Below are 22,769 nucleotides of genomic sequence, written 5' to 3'. Positions count from 1 at the left end.
AATAATATAGTTTCTGTGTAATTATTTTGGGAGGCTGAGCAGCCGGGAACTAACTAGTGGCCTTATACAACACTGGCTGGCCTACGACTTGATGTGTAGACCAGGTTAGCCTCAAATTTGCATAGAATTCTGCCTTTCAGAAGCTGAGATTAAAGGTACCCAGCCTATAAACTTTTATATTAGGGCATTGCACGTCTCCTGAAAGTTATCCAATAACTGCATCTAAACAATGCTGGTCACAGCAAACGCTGTGACCATGTGGCTATCTGGGCACTGTGGCTCACTGCTGCTGCCCCATAGGATAGAGACATACTGTTAATCACGAGCCAGAACAGTAAACTCACGTTCATTTCATTTCCTTCAACTAGTGGTGAATTCCAGTGACTGTGAGAAGAGGGTTTGAACAGCTGTGACCTGTAGGGGGCAGCAGCGTCACTCGGAGGTTGCAGTCCAGTGAAGACCATTGCTGCTCCTTTCATTTTCATCTCCATAATACATCAGCGGAAGAACAAGACATGAAGAACAAGACATGACACGCTTACTGAGATCGAAGAGACACATTCATGCATAAGCTTGCCAGCAAAACTGCCATCTTTTAACCCATTTTGCATAGGGAGAAATCCTGTGACAGGGGCTACAAAACTTTTCAAGTTACTGGATTATGAAGAGTCCATGGGAAATCCTTCACTGTGACTATGGGCTCAGAAAGACTCACTTTTCCTCCCATTTTAGACCTGTCTCTCCAACCAACACAGCTGACAGAAACACACAGAGACTCACAAGGAGAGATTAATAGTCATACAGAGAGATATAGTAAAGCCAAGCAGGATGGCCATCATGCATTCAAACATCTGAACACACCAGGGTGTCTCGCATGGATCCCAGACCCAGGATCTGTGATCACATTGGATCCTTCCCCTCCCCCATCGTGTCCTAACCAGGTCAAACTTACCCCCAGACGTATCCAGACCAGTCATCAGGGTGCCTCTGAACTCTAGGCACCAATTAGTTAGAGAGGATTTTCTTGGGGCCCTGGAACATCCTCAGGTGTGAACCCTCTATGAATCCTTTTCAGTTGGCATACCCTTAACCACTCCAGGGACTCCTGAGGCCCAAAAGTATCTTAGTCCAGTCTCTGAAGATCTCAGTGGGCCATCCAAAATGTTATAGGGAGTCCTCCAGAGACGATCATTCAGAAATAGCTTATAGGAAATTGAAAGTCTTTATTTCAGCTGGCTAAAACTACATTCAGGTATTTGGGTCCCAAGTACAGCCCAAAGTGTCCAGAGCACAGAGTTTTTGAAGGTGGAAACCACGTCATAGCACCGTGTTCAACAGCTGTAGTCGGGGGTTTCCCTGCTGGTGGGCGTGCAGACTGATACAGCCAGTGTGGAGGTCCCGCAGAAAAGTATAGTAAACATGGCTCGTGGCTCAGCGATGCCACTCTTTCCACACTACGGAAAGCACTCCACACTCTATCACAGACACACGTGCACATCTGTGTTTATTGCTCCCTTATTTACAGCAGCAACAAAATGTACCTAACCTAGATACCCATCAACTAACAGATAATGAAGTGTGTTACATGTACAAAACAGAATGCTGTGCAGCCATAAAGAAGAATGAAATCTACAGGAAAGTGGGTGGCCTGGGAAAGTGTAATGTTAAGTGAGGTCACCCAAACTCAGAAAGAGAGAGACCCATGTTGTCTGTCACACGCAGTCCCAGTGTGGACAGCCGTGAGTGAGGGCACAGTGTAACATCTAGACAGGAGATCAAGGAAGGGTGACGTAAGATGACAAGGCAGGATGAAGCAAAGGCCCAAAGTCATGAACAAAAATTACAAAAAGAACTGATTTTCTAGTTTCAACTCTTCTATGGTTTTTCTTTTTGTGTGTGGTAGCTGAGTGCATAAAAAATTGCCCGACAGTGAGTGAAATCGAAAAACCATAACCAAAGCTCCATGGCTTCTGACTGTGGAAGTTCAGGGAGATGCACCGGGTTTGGGACTTGACAGGTGTTGGAGTGGCTATGCTAACGGAGCAGTGTGATGTGTTCATCTGTGAGTCTCTCACAATAGAGTGGTGTGTGTGTGTGTGTGTGTGTGTGTGTGTGTGTGTGTGCATGTCTGTGAAGAAGCTCTGAGTACAACAAGGTTTCAATGGAGAGTTTCGAAGCTTTTATACCTTCACCTTTTTCTTCCTTCAGCAGGCCAGGACAAATGTCAGCTGCTCTTTGGAAGTCCCAGTGATTTGATTAGAAATATCAAATACTAGAAATGGCTCCCACTTAATTTTAGAGGAGGAGAATTTGCTGTAGCTGCTCCTCCCAGTTCTCACACCCAGTACAACGAGGCTTCACTGAAAGGAAAATAAAAAAATGCAACAGGCAGTGAGAGCTGCTGTCGTGTCTCTTCGCCTGGCTCCGAGGAGCTAAGGGATAGTTTAGGTTCCACTGACCAAGACTTGCAGGCCATGTTTGTCCTGTTTAGATTGACGTGCTTAAAATTGGTCTCATAAAACAATACCGTGGTACGTTTACACCAGCTATGGCAGAAAAGCTGTATGAGATTTTAATCACATAAAATTCAGAACTGTCCACAACTAAAAGCTTAGGAAGCACGTAATCTGGAACTTTCTATTTAATATCTTCAGACCATGGTTGAAGATGTTAACATAAGCCACGGGCCATGGGCATTCTGTACCCCTTCCCCAACAGTATCACCCTTCAGTGCCCTCACTTCCCTTTTAACTGCTGCAGTAGCTTCTGTGAGGTTCCTCCTTTGAGATTTCATGCCGTGAATTGTTCCCCCAGGTGGACATGTCTCCTGCATCTCTCTAGAGAGATGCTTCTTCCCAGGGATGCTGAGCCTGGCCTCCTGTGCACACCACAGCCTGTGTTGTTCCTTCACTGCATCTTCCTGCTAGACCCTAAGTTCCCAGAGAACAGGAATTTCCAGTGCGTTCTCTCTGCCCTTCCCACAGTGCCTGGCTCACAGTGCTCAGTAAGTGTAACTGACAGTGTGGATGTGGACAGAATGCTGCAGGATCTGGAGAATGTCACTCACCTGACAATGACAGAGCCACAGAAAGTGCAATCACAGCTGCAGTGAGGACGATGATCACTGCACAGCAGCAGTGAAGCCCAGCAGGAGACACCGGGGAGACGATTCTGAGACATTGTCCTTGGAGATTTTTTAACTTGAAACTATAAATATGAGAACATCATTTCAAAAATCTTTCAGGGAAAAGATAAATTCACCCAGAATCAACCGTAGATTTGGCTTGTACTCCCCTGCTGGAAACCCCCTTCTTCACAGAAGGTCCTGGTCCATAAATGATGTCCTCTGCTCCCAGAAAGGTAGAGGAAAGGGAAAGAGGTAGAGTTTTTCCTACAGAACCTTCTAGTTATTGTTTTAAGAGAAGAAACAAAAAGAGTAAAGATCAAGATAGAATAACAACAAAGTATCTACAGATTTAGTTCCATAAGAATAGACCTGCTTAGGACTGAGGGGACCATAATGATAAAAAGAAAAAAATATCAATGTCCCAGGTGTGGCAGCGGGAGGTGGAGGCAGGAGAGCAGGGGTTCAAGGCCTGTCTTGGCTCAGTAGCGAGTTTGAAGCAGAAATGGACTACATTAGACTCTAGTCTATCTATCTACCTATTTATCCAACTAACTAAATTACAATGAACTAACTGAATGTAACAACGTAGTAACAGAACAAGAAAATAAAAAAGGAGCATTTCAGTAAAATCAGCAAAGCACGCACAAAATTCACTGTAAATCTACAGCAAGAACTCTCAGCACATAAGGAATTGAGGAACTTCCTCAACCTAACAAGAGGTAACTATGGTAAACCCAAACAAAAGGACAGCCAACATGAATGCTCTCCCCTAGAGACCCAGAGCAAGGCGAGGATGTCTGCTCACCATTCTAGGATGACTCTGGGAGTCCTAGCCAGGGCAATAGAGCAAGAAAAAGAAATAACAGTCAAATCTCACGGAGATAAAAGTGTTGATATTCAAACAACATGAATATGTATGCATACAAATTCCTAAGGAGTCTATTTTAAAAGATTCTAAAGTCATGAATGAGTTTACAATGTGGCAGGGCACAATGTCAGTGCATAAAATAATTTGCGCTTCCATACACTAGCAATTGTCAAGTGAAACAAATGTGTAAGGATTGCAGCTCTCACAGTACTGCCGAACACAGTTGTACATTCAATGGAACAAGCTCACAGTCAGTTGCTGGAAGAGCAACAAGCCCCCTTAACCTCTGAGCCATCTCTCCAGTGCCTAGCGGTAGGCTCTAAAAGATCTCAAAACATTGTATGTACAATTTCTTTTGAGATAGAGAAAAAACACCTGCCAGTCGTCTATTGTTTATCTTTTTATTGCTTTTTCAGGAACCAGGGCAGTGTGCTCATTGCACTAAATCCAGTGAGACAGAGAAGGGTCAGGGTCTTCTTACCTGGTTACAGCCTTCAAGGGAAGAGCATGCCCTCACCACTTTCCTCCAATAAGACTCCTCCTCCTCCTCCTTCTTCTCTCTTCCTCTTTCCCTCCCTCCCTCTCTCTCAATTGTTTTTATTGAGTTATATATTTGCTATATATTTTTCTCTGCTCCTCTCCCTTCCTCTCCCCCCCCCCCTTCTACCCTTACCCATAGTTCCCATGCTCCCAATTTACTCAGGAGATCTTGTGCTTAAGTAACACTTAAAGAATGTCGAAACCTACATAAAAGTGAAAGGAGAGAACCAACTACACATAGTTATCCTCTGGCCTCTAAATGTGGACCGTGGCATGTTTGTGACCACCACATACTGCCATCATCACCACCAAAACCGAAATAATAAAAACCACCCAAACCCCTTGCAGTTTAGTTGGAGAATCTGACCACAGAGCAGTGGTTTTCTGCTGGGAAATTCTGACTGCTACCCACCTGCTCTCTTTCTGCCCACTCTCTCACCCACCAGTTTCCTGTTAGATTTCCCTGTCATATGTGTAAAACTGTGTCGCTATTCCGGTTTGAGATACAGTCTCTGAAATCATAGCTCATGCCTCACATCTGCCATGCTCTGGAATCTTCTGCTGTAGCCAGCTGTGTTCTCATTTGACACACGGCTGTTGAATGCACTGTGGATGAATCTCCAATACACTACCTCTGCATGCGTCCAGTTGCATGATATTCTTGTAAAGCAAGTGTGTAAGAGCAGAAAAGGCAAGGATGCCATAGGCTGGGTACAGAGGAAAGGAGTGTCTACAGAAGGGCACAGGGGTACTCGGGTGGGGGTTAGGTCTATGTTTTGATTATGGTGGAGACTATATATTCTCAAAATTCATGGAAATGAACAACAAATGAGCAAATTTGCTAAATATAAATGACATTTAATACAAGGTTCCAGCTGACTTTAACTTCCACATTTGGTTCATTTTCAGGAGGAAGCATTTGTGATGATGGCTGAGTAAGGCAGTGATCTGTAGGTACAGCCAGATATAATTAGCTGTCATCTTATCACACTTTTCACTAACCAATTAATTAATTAATTACTTTCCAGTACGATAACAGTCTTCTCTCCCCCTCCTCCCCCACAGTCCCCCCAACATCGCTACACCCACTTCCTCTCCCCAGAAAAGTACAGTCCTCCTATGTACATCCACCGGCCATGGCACTCCAGGGGACAGCAAGAAAAGGCACCCACCATACACACACACACACACACACACACACACACACACACACACACACACACCAAGGATGAATGAAGCAACCCAGTGGGAGGAAAGGGTCCCAAAATCAGATAAAAGAGTCAGAGGTAGCCCCTGTTCCATTAGGAGTCCCACAAGAAGACCAAGATACACAACTGTCCCACGTGTGCAAAGGGCCTAGGCCAGTCCCATGCTGGTGTGGGAGGTCCTTTTGTCTATGTGTTGCTTTTATTGGTTAATGAATAAAGAAACTGGCTTGGCCTATAGCAAGGTAGAACTTAGTTAGGTGGGGAACACTAAGCTGAATGCTGGGAGAAAGGAAGTGGAGTCAGGGAAAAGCCATGTAGAGACAGATGTTGGAACCTTGCCAGTAGGTAAAATATAAAATACTGGAAATGGGTTAATTCTAGATGTAAGAGCTAGCTAGCAATACACTTAAGTGATTTGCCAAGCAGTGATTTAAACAGTATAATTTCTATGTGATTATTTTGGGAGTCTGAGCAGCCAGGAACTAACTTGCTGCCTCCTTACAACACCATGAAAGCTCTTTGGTTGGAGATTCAGTCTCTGTGAGCCCTTATGAGACCAGGTTAGTTGTTTCTGTGGTGTCCTTGACCCCTCTGACTCCTGCAATCCTTCCTCCCCATCTTCCACAGAATTCCCCAAGGTCCACCAAATGTTCGGTTGTGGGTCTCTGCGTCTGTTTCCATCAGTTGCTGAGTGATGTCTCTCTGATAACAATTGGACTAGGCAATGATCTATGAGTATAACAGAATACCGTCAGGAATAATTTCATTGACTTTTTTTTTCTTTTTCGCCAGTCATGTTTGGTTCTATCCTAGGTCTCTGGGCTGCTCACCCTCAGAGATTCCTGGGAGTTTCCACTTACACTAGGCCTCTGGCTCATCTTAGAGGTGCCCCTGACTCCAGTCCTTTCCCTGGACTCTCTTCCTCTGTCCTCCCCTGACACCTGATCCCTCCTGTTCCCATGCTCACCCTCACATGTAGTCCTCCCCTCCCCATCCATCTGTGGTGTCTATTTTATTTCCCCTTCACAGTAAGGTTCATGTGTCCTCTCTTGAGCCTTCCTTGTAACTTAGATTCTCTGGGTCTGTGGATTGCAGCATAGTTATCCTTTACTCTGTGACTAATATTCACTTACAAATGAGTACCCACCATGTTTATCTTTCTGGGTCTGGATTACCTCACTCAAGATGATCTGATCTAGTTCCATCCATTTGCTGGCAAATTTCATGAAGTTGATGTTTTTAACAGATGAGTAATATTTTATTGTGTAAATGTACCATATTTTCTTTATCCATTTTTTTAGGTGATGGACATCTGGGTTGCTTCCAGGTTCTGGTTATTACAAATAAAGCAGATATGAACATTATTGAGCAGGTGTTCTTGTGGTATGGTAGAGCGTCCTTTGGGTATATTCCCAGGAGTGGTATTGCTGGGTCTCGAGGTAAGTCAAGTCCCATTTTTCTGAGAAACCATCATATTAATTTCTGAAGAGGATGGTGGGAGTTAAAACTTGTACAGCCACTTTGGAAAAAGGAATGTTTCCCTTGCTCCCTATTCTCTCCAGAATGAGCTGTCATTTGTGTTTTTGATCTTAGTCATTCTGACATAAGTAAGACGGAATCTCAGGGTCATTTTGACCTGCGTTTCCCTGATGGCTAAAGATGATGAACATTTCTTTAAGTGTTTCTCAGCCATCTGAGATTCCTCTGTTGAGAATTCTCTGTTTAGATCTGTACTCCATTTTTAAATTGACTTATTCAGTTTGTTGATGGCCAGTTTCTTGGGTTCTTTATCTATTTTAGAAATCAGCCCTGTGTCGGAGGTGGGACTGGTGAAAATCTTTTCCCATTCTGTAGGCTGTGGTTTTGTCCTTTTGATGATGTCACTGTCATGCTGCCCAGGTGTGGTGCAGAACCTGCTAGCTCTCTCCAGTGCTGCAGGCAAGGAGGGGTAGGACCAGTTCTCCCTGGTGCCGCAGAAAGTGAGGGCAGATCCAACTCTGTGCAGCCCTATCCTCTCGGCCTTCAGTGGGAACAGGAGCCAAGGACATCAGTGCAGACCAAGGATGCAGCAGGGCAACAGGTGCAGAGATGGCCCTTGACTGCAGCTCAGGGCTCCATGAGGCAAGGAGCCTGCCCACCTTGGCCCACACCCCACTGCCTTCACTCCTCAGATCTGCCTCTCTCCACAGGACATGAGCCAGTCTATTTCTTTCTCTCTTCCATACCCCGCCATATATTGCTCACCATAAAAGAACCTGTCAGACACTGGGTGGGCCCATGTTTTCTCTTCCAGGCCCAGAACAGAGGCCCCAGACTGGCATGTGGGTCTTTGTCTCCAGCTCAGTCTTCCTGTCTTCTCTTCTGGGCCGCAGTATTCAACTTCAAACAAAAGTCATTTACCCAGATATCTCAGTTGGCCAGGGTGATTTTTGCTGAGAGAGCATAATGGTGCTCAGGTGGCCCAGTGATGTAGGTGCCAGGTGGGCTCATGGGTGAATTATTCCTGCTCCAGGTCTACAGATCTGGGGCAGAGTTGTACTTGTCCTCCAAAGCCCATCAGGACTAGAAACCTCTTGTTTATTTTTAACATAATCCTTTATTGATTCTTTGAGAATTTCATATCATGCACCCCAATCCCACTCACCTCTCAGTCCCTCCATATCTGCCTCTTACCCCTATAGCATGGTTCCACCTCCCAAAATTAATTAAAAACAACCAAACAAAAAAACTACCTCGTTCCTCCATCCTTCCGACACCTCTGCATTCATCCTAGTGACATCAGGAGATGCAGTGTGTCACACAGTGTACCCTTTGTCCAATCAGCCCCACCCACAGAATATTCATTGCAATGAGTCATTGGTCTGGTTCAAGGTCTCTGGTATATCATCATCACTGGACCCTCACTGAAACTCCGTGGATATCCTGCTGTTGCCCCAAGTTATGCAGTTCCTACAGCTACTGTTCTGCAGGGCCAGTCTCTTCACGCACTCAATAAAGTAAATGCTAGAGTGGGCCAACCCAAGGCCCAGGATGTGGTCTGGGTGGTAGCTGAAATGGTCAGTCTCAGCCACTGGGACTGCCCCCTCAGGCAAGGAACAGTGCCAGCTCTTCTATGCCCATAGTGAGGGATGGGGCCATCTCTCCCGAGTTCAGGGGGCCAGCTCTCATGCTGGGCCACCCAGATCAGTATGGACCCAGTGGCAGCAAAGCCCTCAGATACTAACATGGCCTCAGGTGCTATCAAGACCCCTGGCACCTGCACAACCCACGGTGGCAAAAGGAGCCGTGGAATCAACCCAAACCATAGCTGTTGCTGGACCACAGACCTTTGGCAGTATCCCTGGCCCAGATGACACCTTGGCCACAGGTGATGGCACAGGCCACTCACATTGACATGGTTCCAGCAGCAAGATGGCCCTTGGGTACCATAGGTTGTGGCCTAGACCCTGGTCATTTGTGTGGCCTTTGGCAGAACCATGACCATGGACATCAACACAGAGCGTGACTGTGGTAAGACCATGGACCCAGACATGGTGGTCCTCATCAACAGTCTAGGACAGGATGCCACCTTGGCCCCAGGTGGCATTTGAGAACACTCAAATTGGCCTGGCCCCAGTGGCAGCATGACCCTTGGACACTAATATAACCCATATGGTAGCCCAGACCCCTGACACTTCCATGGCCTTCAGTTCTATTGGGAGCCACAGATATCAACACAGACCCTAGCTGCTGCGGTGTCATTTGCTGGGAATTTAGGATGAAGGCAAAGCACACATGCACAGCATGCTCTGAATTCATATTCCCAGATGTGTGAGAAAGGACCTCAATGTGGTGTTGGGGTAGTACACAGCAGTGCAGTCAACTTGGGGTTCAGCTCTCTCAGTGGATTACCCCCTAATGTTGACAAGTCATTCCACACTCTGCCTTATTATTTGAAAAATAATTCTATTGGGAAAGTCACTGTTGCTACCCAGTTTAGGTATGGGCAATGTCCATTATCAATAAATGAAATATGTGGCCAGTAGCCAGGCCAGAGTGAAGTGTTTCTTACCCCAAGCAAGGCTACAGTGCGGATAAGAATACACAGTAATGAGAACTTTCAGGCACAGGAGTGAGTACTCTAGGCCCTGATTATTGTCTTGAGCTTTCTTTTAGAGGGTTCAAAATAAGTGGAGTGATATTTTATTTTTTTTAATAAATATAGCTTTCCAAAAGATCAGAGAGTAAAACAGCTGCCCTGATCAGCCTTACAGACCAGGCAGTGGTGACACACATGTTTAATCCCAGTAGCCACACTAGTTTGCCATAGAAACTGGGTGGTAGTGGTGCATACTTTATCCCAGCACTAGAGAGGAATATTGGTGCAGGAGAATTGTCTGTAGTCTGTCAATCATGTTTTAAATAAATGCTGATTGGCCAGGCAGGAAGTCAGGAATACCAGACAGGAAGTAGAAATGATGCAATGAGAACAGGAGAATTCTGAGAAGGAGGAAGTTGATTCCTCTCACTCCTGCCCAGACTACAGGATGCAGCAGGATGTGATCTGCCCCACTGAAAAAGGTACCGAGCCTCATGGCTAACATAGATCAGAATAATGGGTTAATATAAGCTACAAGAGCTAATAAGTAGCCTGACCTAATGGGCCAATCAGCTTTATAACCTATAGAGATCTCTGTGTGATTTTCTTTGGAGCTAAACAGCTGTGGGAACTGGGCAGGACAGAAATCCCCAACGAGCAGGCCCAGCTCATGTTAAAGAATATAAGATGGCAGGAAACAGCTCTCACACACAGTGTCATTTGGAGAATTCCTGGAGGCAGGATCACCATTTTGGACTGAGGTAGAGGTAAGAGCTAGCGACTGACTGTTTTGTTTTTCTGACCTTTAGGTTGAACCCCAATATCTGTCTCTGGGTTTTTATTAGCAGAGGAGTTTTGCTACTAAGAGCTTAATCTGGGTGGTTCTCTATTGTGATTGACAAGCTTGGGTTACTTAAACCCTCCCCATAGCAACCTGTTGTTAATAATAACAACAGTTCAGCTGTGCTAGGCACAGGACAGTAATTAGGAGATTCTCTCTACTGCTTCACTTCTGGACACAGTTTGCCTTATTGAGTGTGCAGTCCAAGGCAGACTAGACCAGACTGACCCATTTACCATAGTTCCCAGATACATTAATGATATGTTTGATTAGAAACTGTCAATGTTTGATTGTCTTTATAAGATGAATAGCTTCTTCCATTGGTTAAAGTGGGCTTGCAGTGCTGTTCTGTGGGTGTGGTGGTCTTGGATGCTAGCAGATTGCTAGGTGCGGTGTTTAGAGAGCGGTGTGTGTGTGTGTGTGTGTGTGTGTGTGTGTGTGTGTGTGTGTACATAGCCTGTACAAGAGAGGAACTGAGGGACCCAAGTTCATTACCAGAAGAGATGTATGTGCATAACTCACATGAAGTAGGTTCCCGGGTGACTAAATTGTTCCCTGTGCTTGCCGGCCTCACAGCAAATACGTTCACTCTAATTCCAAGAGCAGGGGTTGCCTTGTTGTTTCTGACTAACTCACTGTCTCCCCCAGGGTACTAGTGACATTTCTGCTGTTATGAAAATCACCATGACCAAGGTGACCTACAGAAGTAAGAGTTTATTTTGGCTGTTGGTCCCTGAGGATTAGAGTTCATAATGGCAGGAAGAAGGCAGGAAGCAGGGTGGCTAGAGCAGAAAGCTGAGAGCTCACATCTTCAAATGAAAGCATGAAGCAGAGAAAACTACAAATTAGTCTTTTAATCTCAAAGACCACCTCCAGGGACACTTCCTCCAGCAAGGCTACTCTTCTAAGCCTTCCCAAACAGTACCACCAACTGGAACCAAGTGATAAAATGACAAAGGCTACAAGGACATTTATCATTTAATCTACCACACCCAGGCTGGCCTTGAACTCTCAATCCTCCTGGTTCAGCCTTCCCAGCACTCTTAACACAAGCATGCACCATCAGTCCTTGTATTAAGAACATTTTAATAATGATTTTTCAAGTGGTCTTCTGTGCTGTTTACAGATGACCTCAGAGTTACAGAAAGTGAGGGTCACAGAGTTCAGAATAGAATCCAGTGCTCCTCAGCTGTCTGGGCTTCTTTCCACAAAACACTTCTCTGAGATAACACACCAGCTTCTCTATACCCTTCACAGAATAAAGAAACAGAACATGGGCATCTGAGGAGTCACAGTGGTTTTAGAATCCATGCTTTGTGTCACCAACTGTGCACTGTTTGGGCTGACAGCCTAGACAGAGTGAGTGTGGAGATCTGTATAATAAAGTAATCCAAGTGAGATTGACTATCAGGAGTCATTACACCTGGTTTCAGAGACGTTTTGGTTCCTTCTGGCAGATCCAATAGTAGTCTGAAGCACAGTCCTCAGAAACCACTTTGTCCTTTGAGATGGAGGCACAGCTGTTTATTTTAGCTTCACCAGTGATTTGTAATCTGAGGAGGAAGAGAACAGCCACTCTTAGTGTTTAGAATTTTCTCATAAATGTCTTGTCATTGCTTTCCTGTGGAATTTAAAGGAAACAGTAGAATGCACAGTTGTTCAGTGTAGTAAACACAAACATAATGTTATAAACATTGATAGCAGGGCTGATTCTGAAACCTGCTGTTTCTTCGCTGGCAAAGAAGCCTTCCAGCAACAATGTTCATAATGATGCATGAAACACAGATGGTTTGAAGAGATGGAGACCTCATTCCACTATTAACATGTCACGTGACCTCCTCATTCCACTACTAACATGTCATGTGATCTCCTATTCTACTACTAACACATTGCCTTAGGGTTTTTATTGCTGTAAAGAGACACCAGGACCACAACAATTATTACAAAGAAAACATTTACTTGGCATGGCTTGCTTACAGTTTCAGAGGTTCAGTCCATTACCATCATGGTGGGGTGGATGGTGGGAGATATGGTGATGGCTACATCTTGACATGCAGTCTACAGGAAGTCAACTGAGACACTGGGTGGTATTCTGAGCATAGGAAACCTTAAAGCCTACCCCAACAGTGACATACATCCTTCAATAAGGCCATCCCTCTCCAACAAAGCCACACCATCTAATAATGCCATTCCTTATGTGATTATGGGTGCCAATTACATTCAAATTACCACATCAATCCTGTGAAGAGCTCTTTTTTTTAGTTTCAGTTTTATTTAATATACAAGTTTTGCAAAGGAGAGAGCCTCTTGTTCATCCCAGCTACCAGCTAGCTTAGCCCTGAAATAATCACACAGAAACTGTGTTCATTAAATCACTGCTTGGCCTATTAGTTCTAACATATTATTGGCTAACTCTTACACTTTGATTTAGCCCATTTCTATGAATCTATGTATCGCCACATGGCAGTGGCTTACCAGGAAAGATTCGGCATGTCTGTCTCTGGTGGCTCCATGGTGTCTCTCTCTGACTCTGCTTTCTTCCTCCCAGCATTTCATTTCATTTTGCCCACCTACCTAAGTTGTGCCCTATCAAGGGCCCAAAGCAGTTTTTTATTAACAAATGAAAGCAACACAAAGACAGAAGGACCTCCTGTACCTTACAAGGTTAGGGGCTGGAGGGATGGCCCAGAGGTTAAGAGTCCTGGCTGCTCTTGCAAAGGACCCGAGTTTAGTTACCAGCAATCATATGGCGGTTCAAAGTATTTGTAAATCCAGTACCAAGGAATCTGATACACTCTTCTGGATTCCATGGACACCAGGCATTCACGTGGTACATGTACACACATGCAGGCAAACACTCATATACATAAACCAAAAATGAATAACTCTCCAAAATAGATTAATAGCAGAAGCACACACATACATACACATATAAAAGTATGTACATACATGTATGTGGTTTAACTATCTAACATTTGGAGAAGCATTATGGTATACCTGAATGGGTGACAACTGTTACACACAGTAGGTGCTCAATGAATGCATCCAGTATACAGAGTGAGCTCACAGGGTCTAGATCACAGAACTGGATGCAGGGAAGGAAAGATGCTCAGCTCATGTGATTCGTAGTCATGATTCCTTTCATTGTCCTCCCTTAGGTTGGCAAGTATTGATTAATACACGGATTTCAAACATGCATAGCTCCTATGGCCCCGTAAATTCAAGTGCTAACACACAGTATCAAGGGTCTTAGAAGAAGGTGGCATCTGACAGTGGCCGGGCTCCTCACGGGTGTCCTTCCTTTGTTTAGTTCTTAGTGGAGCCCTTGAGCTTGAGATGTGAATCTGATGCCGTCCTAGTGGTCAGCCTGCAATCCAGTGTTGTAATAGGAGCGGCGGGGCTGCGTTCCTAGCACCCCGGCCGCCTGCTCGGCTAGCTTATGCTCCGAAATAACAACACACAAACTGTATTCATTTAAACACTGCTTGGCCCTTTAGCTCTAGCCCTTACAGGCTAATTCTCACATCCCTATCAACCCATACCGGGAAAGATTCAGCATGTCTAACCTGGCAGCTTGCTTCATCGCGTGTGTCTGCCTGGGAGAGCGGAGCATGGCATCTCTCCGAGGCGTCTGCTCCCAAGAAGAGAGCTGTCGAGTCTGAGCTCACTTCCTCTTCCTCCCATTGTTCTGTTCTGTTTACTCCTCCCACCTATCTTCTAACCAATGAGGGCCAAGCAGTTTCTTTTTATTTAACCAATGACCTTCCTCCATCAATCCAGCCATGATTCCCTTGGATTCTTCCACCCTCAGGATCTGTCTTCCATTCTCAGCATCATTTCCCTGTGGCTGATCTATGTAGTCAAGGACTTCCTTTCACAATCCCTTTAAGACCTCCCAGGCCTTCTCCTGCTGGACTCCTGGAGAGTTCTCTGACATTCCTTACTAATCCCCAAATAACCCTGTGAGGGAAACTGTTACTCTCTCCCTTTTCCTTACTTGAAGCCAGGGACAGAGAGTTAAAGCAAAGGCAGGGCTTGCTTGACTGACACTTCCTACTGAGCACAGCAGCCTCCAGGCTTCTCAGTCCCTTTAGTCTAATCACAGAGACATTTTGTCCACAGAGTAAAGGACAGAGCGGCCGAGATTCATCCGTACACTTCACATTTCTCTACTCTATGCCAACTTTTTATGTTCAAAAATTTCTATACTTATTAAAGGCTCATTACATTTTGAGTAAATCTAAATCAGCATTTTACATTTCAATCTTTTCTGTTCTGAATAAGAAGTTCATTTTCTTGTAAGATTTGCTTAAGTTTATTCAAACAAGATTAATAAAATGATTCTAAATATCACTCCTGAAAACCTCATAAAAAGCACTGTAGAGAAATTTGACTGAATCTTACATCCTTTTGCATGAATATTTTGTTCTTGTTATACAAAAATAATGAATTCTGTTAAAATATATAGTTTAATTCTGAAATGTCAAGTCTCTCATTGCACAGTTACCATGACAATCTCATATAATAAGAAAGTGGCAAGACACCGAGAGCAAAATGCTTCTTTGTGAGCTACCACACACACAGTTATACTTTTGACACCCGGTAGTGAAGGATAACTGTGGTAGGTGACTGGATCATGGGAGCACTAACTCCATCAAGGAATTAGCCCATTGCTGAGTTCCCATCAAACAAAATGAGGCCTCCCAGAAAGATGTAGGTCATGGTGGGAAGCAGCCTTTGAGGGCAAATCTCTGCTTCTCATCCCACCCTGGTGCTTGCTATCTCCTCTCCATCCTGCCCATCTCGAGGTGAGCAACTTTGCTGTGCACTTACAACATTTCTGCACTGCACAGGGCCAGCAGCAATGCAGCAAGATGAAGAGGACTTGAGTCCCCTGAACTGTGAACCAAAATGACTTTCCATTCTTGTTTTTCTATGATACGTTGTTACAACAACAAAAGCTGATTAAAGCTGTTTTCATCACAGCTCCTCAAATAATTGTAGCTTTCATCACTCCAGCTAAGCTACAATGCAACCTATGACAATGATCATTTCTCTCAGCTGACAAAGCTCCCTGCTGACACTGCCTTCCCTTCCCCACTTACTCTTCCTCTGCTGGCTGTGACCTGAGCTACTGGGCTCACTGCACACTAAGGCTCATTTTACCACAGCATGGAAAGGACCACTTAAGAAATTCTTTGGTGCCGGGCGGTAGTGGCACACGCCTTTAATCCCAGCACTTGGGAGGCAGAGGCAGGCAGATCTCTGTGAGTTCGAGACCAGCCTGGTCTACAAGAGCTAGTTCCAAAACAGGCTCCAAAACCACAGAGAAACCCTGTCTTGAAAAAAAAAGAAAGAAAGAAAGAAAGAAAGAAATTCTTTGGAAAATAAAAAAAAATGTAAGAGTGAGAAAAGCAAAGTTCCTTGTGCCTTCAGGTTCCAAGCAGGCATGTAAAAATGTGTTCTCTTTCCTAAGGAGTTAGTTTAGTCTCCAGTCTTAGAAGTCCATTGTGTACATACATACATATATATACACATACACGCCCACACACACAAACTTGTGACCTTTTTGTTTGTTTGTTTGTTTGTTTTTGTTTTTCGAGACAGGGTTTCTCTGTAGCTTTGGAGCCTGTCCTGGAACTCCCTTGGTAGACCAGGCTGGCCTCGAACTCACAGAGATCCGCCTGCCTCTGCCTCCCAAGTGCTGGGATTACAGGAGTGCGCCACCACCGCCTGGCACTTGTGACCTTTTTATAGATGGAAATTTTCAGCCACCTTTGTACTGTGGGACAATGGTCTGTATCCTATCACTCGTATTATTTTTAAATAAATGCTGATTGGTCAGTAGTCAGGCAGGAAGTAGAGGTGGGCAATGAGAACAGGGGAATTCTGAGAAGCAGAAAGGTCAGTCTGCAGTTGTCAGCCAGACACAGAGCAAGCTAAGTGTGACTGCCTCGCCAGGTATCAAGCCATGTGAATAACACAGACCAGAATAATGGGCTAATATAACATGTAAGAAGGAGTTAATAAGAAGCCCGAGATACTAGGCCAATCCGTTTATAATTAATGTAGACCTTTGTATGATTTCTTTGGGACTTAACAAGGCGGGGACTGGGCAGGATAGAAACTTCTGTCAACACCTTTGGAATCGTATTTTCACACTGTTCTGAACTGGTATCATTGTTGGAGCCCTACAATAAAATGACCTGAAATGAACATTCGAGTGAGCTCCTCCAATACTCACACATCAGAGCTTAAAGTGGAGCCGTTTATCCATCTCCAGTGCTTGTCTGGCAAGGAGTAATTTAGTCCAATCCAAAATGAATTGCCTCTTTCCTTTATCAAGTCCTTTATGAATCTCTACAATCAAAGCAGAGGAGAGGACTTAACCTGAGCCTGTGTGCTGTGACTCGTATTCCACAGCCTCCCGACACCTAGGTCAAGTGTCACCTGTGTCCATCCTGAGTCCTCAGCACAGTTCATTCTTCCTCCCTTGAGGAATCTGTGCCCAGCATTTATGATCCTAGGACACTCACCTTACATATGCAGTTATTGGCTCACATGTCCCTCTAGTCTCTCAGACTATGAGCTCCCATAATGCAAAGTCTCCACTTCCCTTGCATGGAAGATCCATTAAATCTGGAGACATTGATATAGCTTCAAGAACATGCTTACACCTCTATTTTACAGCACAACTTACCAGTTCTTCGTGGTCTTGAATGAGCAGCAAAGTGGCTCCTTTTCTAGCGCAGTAAGATTGACCTTCCTTCCAAATATTAGAATCTCGAGAAAAACATATGCATTTCTCACGGTGTAGAAGCCAGTCTTTTGGGCAGTGTAGCTTTGCTGGATTCCCTGATGCAGGAAGGAGACGTGGTAAATTTCTATCCGGTTTCTTCTGTGTATAGCAAGTTACACACACTAGTTGTTTTACTAATACAATTATTAACATATGCAGGGAGAAAATTGCTGTTATGACATATCAAAGAAATAGAAATAACAAGGAATTCATCTTTGTTTCTATCAATTAACTTTAAAGTTAACTCTTTGACATTTTTTTTTACAGTTAGTGATCAAGTATGCTAGCATGCTGAGACACCACGCCAAGCAGTTAAGATCTCAGGCTTCAAGGTCGCACAGTTTCAGAGAAGTTCCCAGCATTATCAACTACCAGTCCTTAGACCCTTAACACGTTTTTATACAGCAATTTCCTCTAACGTAAGACCATGGTGCTGTCTTCATAGGTGCCTGTTTGAAGCCCTGGCTGATATTAGTCCTGGTAAATAGCAAATGTCAACTGTTATTCTTAGGAAAGTCCAGCTGCGAAATTACCTGTTAGTTCAGTTATGCTCTCTTGAATATACTCTCTGCATTTTTCTATGGATGGCTTTTGTATTAAGACTCGCACTAGTAAATAAGAAAACACACGGAGATGATTAAATACTGAAGTGCATGGTGAAACAGGTGTTCTCCTTCCCACTTCAGGAGGTGGAGATGTTTCAACAAACCTGTACATATGGACTGAAGATAAAATATCAGTCACTGAGGAATGAGTTCAGAGAGAGAATATGTAAACGAAGAAGAAAAACACAGAGCGTGTGATTTCACACCACTTTGGGACCACATATCATCTAATGCCCTTACAGAATCTCTTAACTTCCCACACTCATGTCTGAATTCCCATCTTCACAACAAGTATTATCACACTGTCTCCAAGGAAGGCAGCTCACTGCCACCGGAGTTCAGAAGCCACTTAATAAACTAAACACTTGAGCCTTTTAGTTTTCTACCTTGTTGTTTATGTCACAGTTATGCCTTTCTGGGTGCATGTGAGTTGTCGGGGTTTGGAGTCAGCTAAGATCACACACAGACACCAAACACTAAACACAAAAGAGATTCATTAATCAAGAGGGGGAGGGGCTGCCTCTTGATCTGGCATAGACAGCAGCAGGTGTTTTTGCAGGACTGGCTTTTTAAGGAGAAAAGGGGAAGTCTGTGTTGGGATGAGTTGGTAAGTCCAGTGTAGCCAAAATATGAAATTTGATTTTTGGCTCTTGGTGTTTTAATCACTGGACCTTGGTGCTCTGTCTCAGGAATGTTCCATGGACAAATAAGGGAGTGAACTTGGAGGCTAGTTTAGGAATATAATCTAACAATTTAGCAAGGGAGGGGGAAGAAGAATGGGCAAAACTGGCAGGTGCCATGTTTGCCATGCATGGGTCTGCTAGAGAGCCCTTCATGTGTAATAGCCCCTAACAGCTCTCAGAAAAACTCAGAAGCACAGAAATGGGAAGCTTCTGCACTGCACATGGGACACTGTCTTGTAACTACTCATGTGGTTGACAATCCCCCAGCTCAAGGGGACAAAGCACGTGAAACGACCTGATATTTACAGGAAAAATTCTGAAGCAAAAGCTCTCGCCTCACTTACCTAAAACACTCAGTCCAACCACGGTCAGGAGAAGAAGGGTGAGCCCAGCACAACTGAGTTTCAGAGCCAACCTGTGGGAACGTGGGCACCGGCAGGCGTCTGTGAAGTTAAACACCTGGTTACTGCTTAAGTCAGTTGAGTAGATCTGGGATGAAAGTTAAAGGTGGTTTGGATTAACATGGACAACGGGATTCAATTAGAGGGTGTGCTGTGGATGTGTTTCTCTGCCATCGTAAAGCAGATCCCAGGAGCTGAATTCTGCATTGTGTTCAGCTGTTTGCTCTGATAAAGCAGGACTGAAAACGAATGCTCATGCACGTCTTGGTGGATGTGAAGACGTGTTGAAAACTGCTGAGTGCTGTACATCAAATGGCACATTCTGCTGCGGGACTGGAGTCAGCGTGTCACTAAGGAGGACCTTCTTTACTAAGAGCCATTTTTGATGCTCAATCCTGCGGTAATTGTGCCTTGTGGTGCTAATGGTATGTGATTCTGTTCCTGAACATGAGATCTGCTTCAGTGAGGTCTACAGTGTTGTTCTCCAACTTGAATTACAGTTATGTTATCTCATGAGTCCACACCATATTTTCAATATTTCAGTTGAGGTATTTCCTCCTATTGGCTGAGTTCTAAAGCCCCCTAATGAATAGATGAACTGAAAATGTGCCTCATATCACACACTATGTATACAGTTAGACACACACACACACACACACACACACACATGCACACAAACCAAACACATGCTATACATTGTGGATATAGCTTTTACGGTGCTCTTCCCTTAGATATCGTACATTGATAATTGCTTTTGCTGTTTTCTGTTCTGTTTCTGAGAGAGAGTTGTCCATTGGTCCTGGCTGACGTCTAACTCTCTGTGTGGCTGAAGATAACCTTAAGCTCCTCATTCTGAGTGATGGGAATCTGTTGGGTGGGCCTGCGGTAAGATGCTGCAGTCTACCATAGCCTGGCAGCTTTCTCTAAGCTCGGAAACACAGTGAGATTTCCTGCTCTCTATCAGCTCTTATTTGGAGAATGTCTCTGGGCCCGGAGTACTGTCCTTATCTGAAAGCTGTCTGCAAGCCCAGAGGCCTGACTTATCTTCAGCTCAGTTTCCTGTTAGACACTTTTTCCTTGCTGCACTTACGGTAACTGAGACTTGTATTAGGAGCTTTGCTATAGGACCCTGCTGCCACATATGAAGCCTTATAATAAGAGTGTACAAATTAGGATTTGTCCCCAGACTCCCCAATCCTATATATTTCCTATACTCTGGAATAAAGCTGAGCTGATTCGTCAAAGTCATCAACTGGAGGTCTGTCCCTGTCTTACTGACAGCCATCCAAATCTTGTTCTCCACTTCTGCTTTTTCCACCCCATGGACCACTGCAGCCAGCCACCCAAGGAAGAAGCAGAACAGCAGGATTCTAGGTGTGCACCAGCCACAAGTGGTCAGCATGTGGAGAATAAGAGACTACGAAGCCCTCCACTCTAAATGGGACATCTGCATCCCATCCCATCCCCAACCAAGGCTTGGGCATTATCACAGAAGGGGGCAGAATGACTATAGATCCAGAAGTGCTGGATAACCACAAGGAAACACTGTCTTCTGGACATAATAGGGCAGTTACAGAGATGAATTTAATGGCGTGCACAAGACCTTCAAAAGCTCAAGTCTGACAAAAGATTGTGGGGGAGTTGGGCGTGACATTCCACCCCAGACTGGGGAGATATTGACAGGGGATGGCAGCTAGGAGTGGGGGAGTCAGTTTTCTTCCAGGATACAGTCCCTAAGAGGTTACCTATGCTCCTGGACATGGCCTTCACCCATGCACATGCTGGCAGGGCTGACTGGACTCAGTGGGAAATCAAACCCCAACCCTTAAGCTCTTTAAGTCCCTTCCACTTTTACAGGTATAGACAGGGAAAACAAAGACTTTCCTGTGCCTACCACAAATAACTGGCTCTGTCAAATCTTCCCTCTAGTTATTTAAATCCCCCACTTTTCCCAGACCCTTTGTACAGATCATAATGAAGCTCATTTGGTGACTCAAAGATTTTTTTCTGATTAAAAAATCTGCTAATTTAATAGTTCCTGACAAGCATTCTTAAAAAGTTGTGATTAACATTCTTGGCACAATATAGAAAGATTAAATTTAATGCATTGCGATATTTTATGAGGAAGCTCAGTTACATCACAGAATCTCATACTATACCATGGCCATTTTAGGCCTATTTTCTGCCTCATTGTCTGTCTCTTTTCTTCCACCCCTAAGTCATTGTATCCTTCATATTTGTTTCACTTCAGTCTTCCACATTAGTTCCCATTTCCTTCCCTCAGATTTCACATCCTCGGGAGACAGGGTGCTGATTCCACCAGTGCTCAGTGCTGGGATGCCATGGAGCTGAGTCTTAGTGTTTGTGTTCTGTAGAAGTTTGAACCAGGCAAGATGCTTCACAGAGTCTCTCTGCTAGAAGCATCCCTTTCCTTGTAGATGTAAAGCATCCCTTCTTCAGGGTCTTGTGACGGAAGCTGAAGAGAAGGGCTGCCATGTCTCACATTAACTAACTGACTAGAAGGGAGTGCATGAGCTTCTTATCTCTAAAGCTGTGAGCATCTACTCTCTTCAGCATGGACTGACAGCTGCTCACCTTCAAAGCAACAACAAAACTGTAAGAAAAAACCATAACTCTGGAAGATATTCAAATGCCAGAAGGAGAAATAAAGCTACTGACCTGAGGGACGAGATGGAGGCGATGCACACGGAGGCCCTGGAGTCGTGGGTGTCTTTAAACTGAAGTAGACGCTTGGTGTGCCCATTGCGAATGGGAGATGTACACTGAAACTGTCAACAGGGACAAACTCCAAGGTCTAATATTTGAACAGAGTATAAAAGGAAGTCCCCTGCGAATGCTCTGCTGTGTGTCCACATCCACCCACACTTGTCTCTGAGGGTTTCTGTAGTCATCTTTTATTTCCACTTTAATAAATAAAGCTTAACTGAAGATCAGAGTGCAAAACTAAGTCACTGGAGGCCAGGGCACAGTGGCAGAGACCTTTAATTCCAGAACTCTGGAAACAGAGGCAGACAGATCTCTGTGAGTTCATAAATACCCTGGGCTACATAAATCGATCCCGCAACAGGTCCAGGTGGTGGTGGTTTACACAGGTGGTGGTTTGGAAGTTAGACACCTTTAATTCCAGCACTAGGGTGGTGGAGACAGGAGCAACATGACTGGGCAGAGAGAGGAATATAAAGGGGAAGAGACAGGAACTCACTGGAGTGTGGTGGAGTCTTCAGTCTGAGAATTTGTGGAGACAGGATCTCGCCCTTTCAGTCTGAAGATTTGGTAGTGGTTAAAGGCCTCTCTAGTGGTTGCTTCTTTGTTTTTCTCATCTTTAGCTTGAACCCCGATATCTGTCTCTGGGTGTTATTTCTTGTGCAACAGGTTTCTCCATAGTTTTGACCTGGGTGACTGTCCTGCTCACACAGCTTGCACACTGTTGTCTTTCTTTTTATTTTTGTTTCTTTCATACAATAAGTCCTAACTGCAGCCTTTCCTCCCCTCCTCCCAGTTTCTTCCACCTCCTCCCTCCCCCAGATCCACTGCTCTTCATTTCTCTCCAGAAAGGAGCAGACGTTCCAGGGATATCAATGAACACGGGATATCAAGA

At 44.6% G+C, this 22,769-nt stretch overlaps 1 protein-coding gene across 1 annotated transcript; it reads right to left on the bottom strand.

Annotated features, from left to right (window-relative positions):
* Positions 1–12,069: 12,069 nt before the first annotated feature.
* Positions 12,070–21,914, bottom strand: LOC121436303 (killer cell lectin-like receptor subfamily B member 1A). The gene is given in 7 exon segments (XM_041636136.1): positions 12,070–12,096; positions 12,098–12,215; positions 16,907–17,022; positions 17,363–17,517; positions 17,995–18,069; positions 19,094–19,192; positions 21,830–21,914. Coding segments are annotated over 7 exon segments (675 nt in total).
* Between the last annotated feature and the right edge of the window lie 855 nt (positions 21,915–22,769).

This window comes from Microtus oregoni, unplaced genomic scaffold (genome assembly GCF_018167655.1).
Source record: "Microtus oregoni isolate MIOR12 unplaced genomic scaffold, Mior012 000002F_ref0000024, whole genome shotgun sequence".
Lineage (NCBI taxonomy): Eukaryota > Metazoa > Chordata > Mammalia > Rodentia > Cricetidae > Microtus > Microtus oregoni.
Note: the sequence above shows the minus strand (reverse complement) of the source record. Positions and strands in the feature narration are given on the sequence as shown.